At 37.5% G+C, this 12,910-nt stretch overlaps 1 protein-coding gene across 4 annotated transcripts in view; it reads left to right on the top strand.

The window, feature by feature from the left end:
- Positions 1-12,910, top strand: part of Zdhhc15 (zinc finger, DHHC domain containing 15) — a 134,122-nt gene that overhangs the window by 116,642 nt on the left and 4,570 nt on the right. For 2 of the 4 annotated variants that reach the window (XM_011247505.1, XM_017318342.2), the window contains 2 exons: positions 5,315-5,368; positions 9,545-9,621. In XM_011247505.1, coding sequence (XP_011245807.1) covers positions 5,315-5,368; positions 9,545-9,591 — 101 coding nt within the window. In that variant the 3' untranslated portion in view covers positions 9,592-9,621. The remainder of the gene's footprint in view (positions 1-5,314; positions 5,369-9,544; positions 9,622-12,910) is intronic. The other 2 variants (XM_011247506.1, NM_175358.4) reach the window with 2 other exon arrangements.

The raw sequence follows: 12,910 nt of genomic DNA, 5'->3' as shown, positions 1-12,910 counted from the left end.
TCAATTACATTTCCAATGCTATCCCAAAAGTCCCCCATACCCTCCCCCCCCCACTTCCCTACCCACCCATTCCCATTTTTTTGGCCCTGGCGTTCCCCTGTACTGGGGCATATAAAGTTTGCGTGTCCAATGCGCCTCTCTTTCCAGTGATGGCTGACTAGGCCATCTTTTGATACATAGGCAGCTAGAGTCAAGCGCTCCGGGAGTACTGGTTAGTTCATAATGTTGTTCCACCTATAGGGCTGCAGATCCCGTTAGCTCCTTGGGTACTTTCTCTAGCTCCTCCATTGGGAGCCCTGTAATCCATCCAATAGCTGACTGTGAGCATCCACTTCTGTGTTTGCTAGGCCCCGGCATAGTCTCTCAAGAGACAGCTATATCTGGGTCCTTTCAGCAAAATGTTGCTAGTGTATGCAATGGTGTCAGTGTTTGGAAGCTGATTATGGGATGGATCCCTAGATATGGCAGTCTCTAGATGGTCCATCCTTTTGTCACAGCTCCAAACTTTGTCTCTGTAACTCCTTCCATGAGTGTTTTGTTCCCAATTCTAAGAAGGGGCACAGTGTCTACACTTTGATCTTCATTCTTCTAGAGTTTCATGCGTTTGGCAAATTGTAGCTTATATCTTGGGTATCCTAAGTTTTGGGCTAATATCCACTTATCAGTGAGTACATATTGTGTGAGTTCCTTTGTGATTGTGTTACCTCGCTCAGGATGATGCCCTCCAGGTCCATCCATTTGCCTAGGAATTTCATAAATTCATTCTTTTTAATAGCTGAGTAGTACTCCATTGTGTAAATGTACCACATTTTCTTTATCCATTCCTCTGTTGAGGAGCATCTGGGTTCTTTCCAGCTTCTGGCTATTATAAATAAGGCTGCTATGAACATAGTGGAGCATGTGTCCTTCATACCAGTTGGGACATCTTCTTGATATATGCCCAGGAGAGGTATTGCTGGATCCTCCGGTAGTACTATGTCCAATTTTCTGAGGAACCGCCAGACTGATTTCCAGAGTGGTTGTACAAGCCTGCAATCCCACCAACAATGGAGGAGTGTTCCTCTTTCTCCACATCCACGCCAGCATCTGCTGTCACCTGAATTTTTGATCTTAGCCATTCTGACTGGTGTGAGGTGGAATCTCAGGGTTGTTTTGATTTGCATTTCCCTAAAGATTAAGGACGTTGAACATTTTTTCAGGTGCTTCTCTGCCATTAGGTATTCCTCAGGTGAGAATTCTTTGTTTAGCTCTGAGCCCCATTTTTAATGGGGTTATTTGATTTTCTGGACTCCACCTTCTTGAGTTCTTTATATATATTGGATATTAGTCCCCTATCTGATTTAGGATAGGTAAAGATCCTTTCCCAATCTGTTGGTGGTCTTTTTGTCTTATTGACGGTATGTTTTGCCTTGCAGAAGCTTTGCAGTTTCATGAGGTCCCATTTGTCAATTCTCGATCTTCAGACACATATTTTCTCCTGTTCTACAGGTTGCTTTTTTGTTTTGTTGTTATTTTGCTGTGAAAAGGCTTTTTAGTTTGCTAAACTCCCATTTGTTTGTTTGTTTGTTTGTTTGCTTGTTTGTTTCTGGTATTATATTAGAAACCAATTTAAGACATTTCTACAGTAGTTTTGTGATCATTGTATAATTCCAGATATATTGATGACACCCTTTTTAAAATAAATAATTCATAGTACATGCTTAGATTTCTTTCTGGTCTTTTTCTTTTGTTGCATTGTTCTATGTGTCTGTATTTATGCTAATTCTATTCTGTATTTTATTATCATAGGTTTGTTATACAATTTAAGGTGCAGTAGTATGGTGCTGTCAACTTTGTTTATCTTTAACGGGATGCTTTGGGCTATTTACCATCTTTTGTAGTTCTTTATAATTATTTATAAAAAAAAATCCCACTGACATTTTGATCCAGATTGTGTTGGATATATGTTAATTTTGGTAGCATGGACATGTTGAACATGTTGATTCTTCCAATCTGTAGACACACGATATATTTCCATTTATTTGTGTCCTCTAAAATGTCTTATGTCATTGTTCTATGAGTTTTAGAATATGTGTCTTTTATTTTCTCAGTTAAGTTTATTCTATCTCACTATTGAATTGTGACGCTTTAGAGAATGAAGAGGTACAGGCAAAATGAAACTGTCCTTTTTCCCTTGGGTTGCTTCTTTCACTGGATGGCTACATCTTTTTAATTGGACTCATGAGTTCTTTACGGGTTATTTTAATGCATGGATGGATTCCAAACTTCTGCTCTTTGTGGTAGAAAAGAAGGCCAAGATCTCTTACTCTACCATTTGGCTAATATCACCTGGAAATAACTCTTGTATCAGCATCCATGATTGGCTAATGATATTAGCTGCTCTAGAGATGTTCTTAGAAATATTTTGAGAGCAATCAGAATTCAACCTACTTGTTAGGAAATTTTACTCTGAAGATCTTACAAAAAGGTTTCTTTTCAGAGTGATGCAAATAAGCATCAAGTAACCTGTGATTCTCATGGTGGGGTGCTCTCATGGAGTAGCCTGAAGCAACATCTTCCTTAACCTCCACCTCCAAGGTTCCTATCATAGGTATGTGGTTGCCAGGGCTTAGGAAGCAGCCCTGATTCTGTGAGGTTTCTTTAGAGCCTAGACATAGCCTCAAGTTGTCCTAGGGTTTTTAGGAACTTCCAGGTTCCTACTTTCTATGCTAAATCTTAATGACTAATAATTGGCCTTTCAATTGAATCCTTTACCTAGATCCTCAAATTTAAGTCTTTAAAAACAGATTTTAAAGAACCCAGTTGGTGGTTATCCATTTAGTACTGAACTCAGTTTTGATTTTGATAATGTTATTATTTGCTAATTGTAATTATGTGGCTTGTATCCATTAAACTTAGTTCCTTGACTTCCTAGTAAAGAAGGTAAATTCAGTTCAAAAGGATTCCTCCCACAGCTCTTCCATTGTAGTGTTCAAGAATGCACCAGAGAGCTCCAAGTCAAGGGACAGAGTCATTCCATATGGCTTCTTCTGAACACTTTCATCAGTGTTATAACTGTGATAAGAAAGACATTTACAAAGAATTCAGCAAAAGAAGACCGAAATTTTCCTTAACTATCCAAAACTGCTTTTAACTCCAACCAACAATGGTAGAAATGAAACTTTAATTTCATTTGATAACTTTTAATTGTGTTATATCCTCAGGGATATTTTTATCAAATAAAATTAAGTCTATAATATGAAACAAAAAATTGCTTGAATTTTCAAATATAACTTTCTGGTGTTAATGATAGTATTTGGATGAATCAATTTTCTGTATTCCAGTTGTTGAACAGTTATCCAGAAAAAAAGTATTGATTTTTGTCCCAGGTATATGAAATGTTTTACATGTAGGCTCTCAGGAACAAGTCAACAAAGTCCCCAAATCTATCGAATTTGCTCTTCCTTTTCTTGCACACTCTTTCTTTATACTATAGCTATCAGTACTGCCCAAGCTAGACCATGTTTCTGACTTGTTTTTAATCTTTTAATTTCTACTGCTATAAAAAGTCACCTGTTGGAAGAAATAACAGAAAATAAACTAGCTTAGATTGAGAGTGTCCTGAAATTGGTACAGTGGATTCATAATGTCATTAAACACTATAGTCTTTGAACTCAAAGATTTTGCAATGTTTGGGTGAGGTAAAATACATTCATGAAAAGTTTCCCAACAAAGCACAATACAGAGTATTATTGACTAAATGAACAGATTGTTAGATTGGCTCAGCAGGTAAATTGGCATCTAATTGGATAAGCCTTAGACTACAAACCAAATCTTTATTCTTTCAGTGGTTAGGAACTACTCAAAGTTTTTGATCAGAGGAGTTATGTGAGGAAGCTGTTTTCTTCAGAAAATGATGAAGTGATACTCCTAAGAAAGTATACTGTCATCATGTAGCAAAGTTTGCTCTAAACCCTGGACCTTCCTAAGAGGACTAGTGAGAGCCCTTCTCTTCATCAGAACTCAAAAGCTCCAAGCACATCCTGTATACAAGAGCTCTAGTTTGGAGACAAGAGGCCTTTCAATCAAGAGCTGTGTTCCTTGGAAGATGCCTCTCTGGTGAAATTCTGTTCAATCATCTTCCAGGCAGAGACAGCCATTGACCCTCTCTTGAAGAAAACATTACTTCATCACTCCCTGTTCAAGTCGAACAGAACCTATATGGTCATGCCTGGAGATCTTTAAACATCACCATAGGAGATGAGGTTTAAAGTTGAAATGTTTTTTTTTTAATCATAAAATCCATGCTCTCTTCCTCAAGAAAAATCAACATCTTCAGACATTATTTAAAATGTGGGGTCAGTGGGGGTAGCTATTGAAGTGTCCTAAGGCTTGGTTAATTTTTTGCCAGAGTTTCACATGGACATTCAAGACACATTAACTAAATTGTCAATTGACTAAATTGTTATTGACTAAATGAGCGGAACTAACCATTACCCCCAGAGTTCCCTGGGACTAAACCACCAATCAAAGAAAACACATGGTGGGACTCATGGCTCCAGCTGTATATGTAGCACAGGATGGCCTAGTCGGTCATCAATGGGAGGAGAGGCTCTTGGTCCTGTGAAGGTTCTATGCCCCTTGTTTAGGGGAATGCCAGAGCCAGGAAGCAGGAGTGTGTGGGTTGGGGAGCAGGGGGAGGGATACAGGGTTTTCAGAGAGGAAACTGGGAAGGGGCATAACATTTGAAATGTAAATAAAGAAAATATCTAATTAAAAAAGAAAAGTTGCTGGGCAGTGGTGGCGCACATCTTTAATCCCAGCACTTGGGAGGCAGAGGCAGGTGGACTTCTGAGTTTGAGGCCAGCCTGGTCTACAGAGTGAGTTCCAGGACAGTCAAAGCTACACAGAGAAACCCTGTCTCAAAAAAAAAAAAGTTAAAGATAAGTGGGATTTCCTATGGGTCACCTGATCAGATAAGGCTTCATGCTACATGATATAAATAGAATTCAAAGTATCTAACAGGAGCAAAAAGAAAACAGCCTAATAGTGACACCTTGGAAATTAGTCTTCACAGGAGTCATATCCTTATTATGTAGACATTTGGGATGTTTAGGTAAGTAGATATTTTCCAACAGGCTATTTTCTTTCTTATTTTTACATGCAAGAGGCATTATGATTCTAGGGTAGGATGTCTGTATAGTTGATCAAAAATACTGCAGAAAAAGGAAGATGAAGGAAAAACTAATGTTCCTTCTATTTAGTTAGAAGATAAGACACTTTTCAAAAGCTGCTTAAAATTACAGGTATTACAATATAATATTTTTTTTCTCAGCAGAGCGAGGAATGCTTATAATGCTAACACTCTGGAGGCTGATACAGGAAGATTGTAAGTTTGAGAATATTCAGGGCTACATGATAAATCTCAAATACACACGTACGCACACGCGCGCACACATGCGTGTACACACACACACTGATTAATGAGCCATGTTATTGACTAAATGAACAGAATAATAAAAACTGTGCTATAAAAATTAAAGATAAGGACGATTTCCTATGGCACACCTGATCAAGTAAGGTTTCATGATATAAATTGAATTCAAACTATCTAATAGGGGCAAGAAGAAAACAGCTTAATTGCAGTGAAGAGTTTTGGCAACTGAGTACTAGATGAGAACTTGCCTGTTACATGCCAGGTAATTTATAGACTCTGTCACATTTAATAATCATGATCCATTCTGTAAGTTGTAAATATTCAATGAAAGTGAAGTTCAGATAAACCCAGTGTCACATAACAGTGGATCCTGTCTCCAAATCCAAACTCTTAATTACTGTACCACTCAATAATACCTCTCCTTTTCCTATCTCCTTTATACACTTTTGGGCACCAATTAAAAGAAAATACTTTTCAATTCCTGTGCCTCATCTGCCAGAAAAAGAAGGAAGAAGAAACGTGAGTAAAGTCCTGGCCTGGGAAACAATTCCCAGCCCCTTTTCTCTGTACCTCAGTTTCGGTTCCATTATTCCCAGGCTACCTATCGTCAGTTCTGCAGCCAGCTGAACTTGAGCAGTCAAAAGTTAAGCTGAATAACCCAACCTGATGGGTTTTGCCAAATAGTTTGTCTCCATTTTAGAAAGAATGCTATTATGTCCTAAAGGCTGTGGCAAGTTTATAATATGAAGAGAGCTTCCTCATTGTGGGAGCAAATCCCGTTGTGTGTTCTCTCGCTTGTTTTCACCTTAGCAGCTCTGCTAGCAGTGATATTTAAACAATACCTTGTTATGTTTCTTATTTTCCCTTTCTCAAAGGTAGAAATAAATACATTGTTTAGAGAGGGAACTAGTACTAATGACAGTTGTAAGGAAGAGGGAAGATGCATGACTTAAGGGAAATGTTATAAAAATGACATATAGGTAACAGATAAGTCATAGTAGAGGCAACATGATAGAGGATTTGGTTTATTTTATAAAATAGAAAATACTTTTTATTATATTCTAGCTTTCCTTTAGTATTGATATAATTAGAGATAAATTTTAGAAAGAACGTTGAAGCACCGGTATACAGAATGCATTTGGAAATTTGAAATAAGAAATGGGAAGAGTAACAGAAAGCTGGATATATGTCATAATAGCTTCATGGCAGGCAGTAACTATAGAAATGGAGAAAAGGGATCAAGGCTAAAAAACTTTTCTATAGCTAAGAATAGTCCACTAATTAGAGCAGTGTTTCTCAACCCTTCCTAATGCTGTAATCCTTTAATACAATTCCTCATGTTGTGGTGACCCCGAACCATAAAAAATATTTTCATTGCTACTTCATAACCGTAATTTTGCTACTGCTATAAATTTTAATGTAAATATCTGATATGTGGGATGTCGGATATATGATGCCAGGGGTCTCAGTCCACAGGTTGAAAATCCCTGAACTAGCGAGATATGGGAGTCATTGGTGGTAAATATGCTAGTTCAAGAAATGTACACCAGAGGAAGAGAATAAAACTAACAAGGAACTAAAATGCATTGAAATGCATCTGTGTGGACTTGGAAATTGTGAAAGAGAAAGTAGAGGACCAAGGTTAGAATATCAGAAAACAAAGTTGAGCACGTGGGTGGGGGAACTGTTCAACAATCCTGGGTGCCGATTTTACAGATGAAAAGCTTGAGGCTGGGGGAAAATGGTCAGGTGACTTGGAGTAATGGGTCTTGAAGCATTCATGACTCAAGTTCTTGGATTCTTCACATTGCGCACTCTTTCCCTACTCTAATTTCTGAGAACCAGTGGCTAAATGGGGGAGGGGGGAGGGGAGGGGAGGGAAGAGGAGAGGAGAGGCTTCATAGAGTACCAAGAATCCATGTACTAACCTAGATTTTAAAGGAAGGGGGGAAATAGATCTTAGCATAAGAAATCCAGAGCTGAGCCAACATACAGTATGACTGGATTGACGTGCTTTTGATTGGATAATAAAGAAATCACTACTGCATAAGCAGCAAGAGCAGTGCCATGGAGGAAGGTGATGTAGATACAGACTGTAGGAAGCTTTGCATTGACTCCTGAAAGCCTACTCTTTGTCTTCTTTATGCAGAACACAGTTCTTTAAAGTTTCTGCCATTTGTTTTTTTCAATTCATTCCTCACCTATGCAGTCTTAGCTTAATCTCACCCTGGGAAGGAAGCCATGAAGGAAATTAAAAATCAGGTTTTTCATCTGAAGCACCAGTGATCACAAGAGCATAGTTTTAATTTAAATCATTGTTTGGTGGGAGTGATGTGCCAAATCACAGCGTAAGTCACTCTGGGAAAAAGTAAAAGAAACCCACTTAGCAAAATCCTAAAGATCAACTTCTCAAAGATTTTGGTGCCAAACACACCTAAAAATGTATCAAGACAGCCAGCTGTCAGCTAGTAATGAGCACTGAAAGAGTCTCTTCTCAGGAGCAAGAAGGCCAGGACATTTATTGCACTTAAAAGTTGCCATTGCTGCTATTGATTACTGTCTCAGAATGTTTGTGACATATGTTTGAGCACTTGCTACCTATTTTTCCCCCTCATTTTACAAATGAGCTCCTTCCAGCCCTCACTAAAGATTGGGCTGCTCTATCTGATTGCAGTTCTGACATAACACTACCGTGAAGCTAGCTAGGCATGGCAGTACGCACCTGGTAGATCACTATGTGGAAACTTGATGCAGTGCGGGAGGGCTGCAAATTCACAGCAAAGCCTTTCAGAGAGAGAGAGAGAGAGAGAGAGAGAGAGAGAGAGAGAGAGAGAGAGAGAGAGAGAGAGAGAGAGAGAGAGAGAGACTGGGATTCCACAGAAGACAGAATCTTGCTGAAGTCAGGCCTGAAGCTTGATTAACTCAGTAGCTTGAATTTGCCAGCCTGCCATGGCAAAAGTAGACCACCTTGGCATGCTGGCTAGTTAGCCTCAGATTTCAGAGTTCTCACACTTTTGGGAGCACTTTGAATGGTACATTGATTTCATAAAACAAAATTTACTAGATGTAGGGGATGTTCACTGTGGACACTTGTATCTCAAATGCCAACTACATTATTATGCTGGGAGTGAGAACAGAGTGCTTATCTGTACATTAAACAAGGTGATCCACAGGGTTATTTTCCATTCCAAAAAGCTAGAGGTCAGAAACAAAACATTTGTACCATAAATGCTGTTTCTTATTAATCCTAAAACCTCTTATTTTCTAGATACCTCATTCCCTTTCAGAAACCCACCAACACCTAAAATACTATAATAGCTGTCTCAATTATGTCCATTGGAATAACAGCGAGATAGGGTAATTTTGTGGATAACAAGACCCAAAACATTCCATTAAAGACAGATGGTGTTGAGCTGTTACCACAGCTGTTTAAGTCAAATACCAGCCAGTATTATGGATCACATTATGCTGATAAATAAAATAATCTTGGTTTGAAATACAGCAGACCTATCGCTCTTGGCACATAAATGCCTCTGTTTATCAAGGTTTCCTGTAGAACATCAGTCTTTGGAGCTCTATAGATATTGGCCACCTCCAGGGGTTGAACAGAAAGACAAGATGTTACTGACCAAATATCCACCCATATAAGACTGACAGGGGAACATTTGATTACCATTATGGTCCATTTTCTGTTAAAATGAAAAGTTACCAGAGGTTATGTACTTTATGAAGTAGTTTATGTGTCTTGCAGTTATGGTGGCTGGAAGATTTATAGTGGCAGTATCTCAGGACAGATACACACACACACACACACACACACACACACACACACCCCTATATTATGAATTGGTGCATCATGAGAAAGAGAAATGGCTGCTGCAGAAAAGGCCAAACATGGAGAGCTGCTTTGCTTTATAACAATCTCCTCATACAACAATTATACTCAAATAAGTACTACAGTGTTGCCTTCTGAGGCTAGAACTCCCATTGACTGAAATACCTTCTACTAGACCCAGTTTCTGAAAGTTTCTACCACTCAGTGCTACCGCACAGGGGACCAAGCATCACAAACCTCTGAGGGACCAACACTGAGTGCATAGCGCTCACCTGTACTTTTCAATCTTACAGATTATCCAGAAGGCTCATCATCACTTGCTGTGGAGTCGGAAACGTAGCAGGTTTCACATTTTCTGTGTCTCCGACAGGTGAGTATTAAGGGGGCACATTCAGTAGCCCCTGAACTGAGAAGCAGCCTTGAGAGCAGAACTAGAAAAGGAGAATGTTCTCATTCTGGTGAGCAAGGTGTTAAATTCTTCACTCTCGCTGCACACAGAAGGAGAAGCTCTATGCATAATTTCCCTGTGCAATGTACTGAGAAAAATGCCTTTATTCCTGACAAACTCACATGTACTTCACTTGTGCTAAAAGACCCCAGGGGTTCCAAAAAACAGCCAAATATCCCGTTCAGGTTGTTTACTTTCATACTGTGAATTATAAACCTTGTCACAGTGCATTCCAGGTCTCTGAAATGATACAGATTACAAATAAGTTCTTTTTGCCTGACTCCATTATGTCTGCCAATAATCTACTGTTACCCACTAACAGGCAAAGAGCAGCCTCCCTACACTCTAACACACCTAACATGCTACTAATTTGTTATCAGTAGCAGGCAGCTTTTTGCACAGGATTCTCCTTGACCTGTTGAAAAACCTAACAGCCTTCTCTTTGCAACACCTACAAGTAAATAAGGGCAGTGTGATTCCATATTAAAAGGAGACTTTTAGTTATAGAAATATCATAGCACTTAAAGCTCTGAACTAGTAACACGTCACTTCTTTTCCCATGAAAAGGCTAACAGTTACTCAGAGGCCTCTCAATCTGTGGGTTCTCCTGTCGTCAGTCATTTCCCTTCTGCTATGGGCTGATACAAGTACAGGTACTAGACAAAACTTTGCTAAGTACTTCCATCAGCTGGGTAAGATGACTGTTACAATTCATATTTTCTTATGAGAAAACTGAAATGCAGCAAAACCATCTAACTGAGGTTACACAGCTGTCAAACAGCTAACTTAAAATTGCAACCCTGGGTATGGCTTCTAGTCGTGCCATGTTTCTTATGATGTTGCATTTAAAGGCCTGATGGGCTCTTGGCTATGCAGCTTCACTTATAACAAAAGGTTAAAATACAGAACAGTTAAGTCTATTTTCTTAGTTAAAGCTTTGATGAGATGTTTGAAATTTTGATGAGAGAACCTGTAGTACCTGTATTTCCATTATCTAGGGTACTTCTTCTCTACTTTAGCATGTGTCTAATGCAGTCTGAAATGCTAGTAATTTTTTTATGAAAACAATTGTTAATAGAAGGTAATATGTTAGTATACTTAGTGTAGAAAGTCTTGGGACTTTCTATGTGCTAACAGGTTTGTGACTCACTAGGCAGCATTTGTAGTCACCCTTTGAATTTATTTGACTACATATCATTTCTTGTCATCTCCTATTCAAGTCATGGAACCTTGCCCTTGTGGCAGTATGTGTTAGAATTTTTAATATGCGAGGGGATATTGTGAATCCCCCAAAGTGAAGTAGTATATTTCTCAAATTTATATGACCATGCAATTCTCCCTAACCTTTCATAAATATCCTGAATGAATATTCAACCATGAAATACATTGCTTCAACTTCTCCAGGGAAGCATAATTGCCATTAAGAATACCTTTTCTTATTTTAGAGTGAGAGTTATTTTCTTTCTTTCTTTTGTAGCATTCTCCAGTCTGTGTCTTGAATATGCTTACATGAAAGGAGTTTGATGCTGATAAAAATTGTATTTCTCATGTGACTATGCACTTTTAAACTATCTCCTCCTTAACTTATTCAGTAGTGAAATTTTGTTAATTTTTTCCTGACATAAATACTTAATCTATTCTTACTTCATATATATGTCTGTGTATATATTGAGTTTTTAAAAATATTTTTAATGTTTAAAAAAAAAAGAATACCTTTTCTAGGGAACACTATCCAAATAAGTTAGGCTATTGGTTTTATAGAAACAACAAAGTCATATTCTGATAATATTTAAAGACAGTTTTAGAGAACAACGGGAAAAATATTTTTAAACTTGTCACGAAGCTCGATATAGGGGTGTATACCTTTAATCCAAGCACTCGAAAGGCTAAGGCAGGCATCTCTCTGAGTTTTATCTCTGGATACATAGTGAATTCCAGGACACACAGAGCTATAAAGACTGTAAGGTATGTATAGATAGCAACTACAGTGATATTTGTAAAATATCCAAACTGAACTCAACCTAAATATCTATTCATAGAATAGTTGAATACATTAATTATAGTTTTGTATATATTTTCCTTTATTTTAATGTGAAGAGTTTTTTTTAATTAAAGAAAAATAAGGACAAAATGAATACCCATGTTTGCAACTTAAAATTAACAGACACTGGAGATGAAGAGCTGGCTCAGTAGTTAAGAGCACAGGCTTCTTTCTAGAGGACCCAGATTCAGTTCCCAGGAATCACATAGTGGCTTATAACCAACTCTTACTCCATTTTCAGGAGATCTGGCCAATATTTGCACTGTATGCACACGGGGCACAGACATACCTGCAGAAACACACACACACACACATGCCTAAAATAAAATCTCAAAAACAACTTAACAAGCATGAACTTTTTTATTTTGTTTCAGTTTTGATAAATAAAACATTTTCATAATCTTTACACAAAGATTCACTGATTCCACATAATATTTTCTTCAGACTGAAACCAATTGCAAAATATACAGCATACAAAAATTAACATCTTTAATTTAATGATTTCTTGCAAATCATTAAGGAAAGAAAAATACAACAGTTAAAGATGAGCAAAAGATGTAACAATGCAACTGATAAAATTAATAAATAAATTAGAAATTTATTTAATTTTGCTGTAAAATAAGTGTAAGGTAACATAATGTAATTATCAGTTTTGTCTACTAAATAAGCCAGGCTTTATGGACTATATAGCATCTAATGTTGGCGAAGACACAGTGAGACAAGTATTCATAATCATTGCAGACATGTTTAAATTCATATAACATCCATTTGTGTGAAGGCAAGTTGGTGACATATATAAAGCCTTGACATGTTCATAATATTTTATCTGGTAACTAACTGCATTTTAGGAATGTATTTTAGTCAATTAGCCAGTGTGCTATACAGCTATATATCAATTTATTATTAAGTCAGAATTTTAAAAATAGAACTAAGTATCTAGAAATAGGAGATTGATGAAACAGACTGCTCTATAATTCTAATAAAATATTATGCAGTGATTAAAAATTTCATTTTAGAGAACAGTTAAGATTATATGAAAGTGCTATATGGATGAAGTTATTTGTCTGTGGTGTGTGTGTATGTGTGGTGTAGACTGAATCTAACTTTAAGTTTTTAATCTATCTTTACATTATGAGGAATGCAGTACTTGAAAAGAAATCAGTTGGAACC

This window comes from Mus musculus, chromosome X (assembly GCF_000001635.26).
Source record: "Mus musculus strain C57BL/6J chromosome X, GRCm38.p6 C57BL/6J".
NCBI lineage: Eukaryota > Metazoa > Chordata > Mammalia > Rodentia > Muridae > Mus > Mus musculus.
Note: the sequence above shows the minus strand (reverse complement) of the source record. Positions and strands in the feature narration are given on the sequence as shown.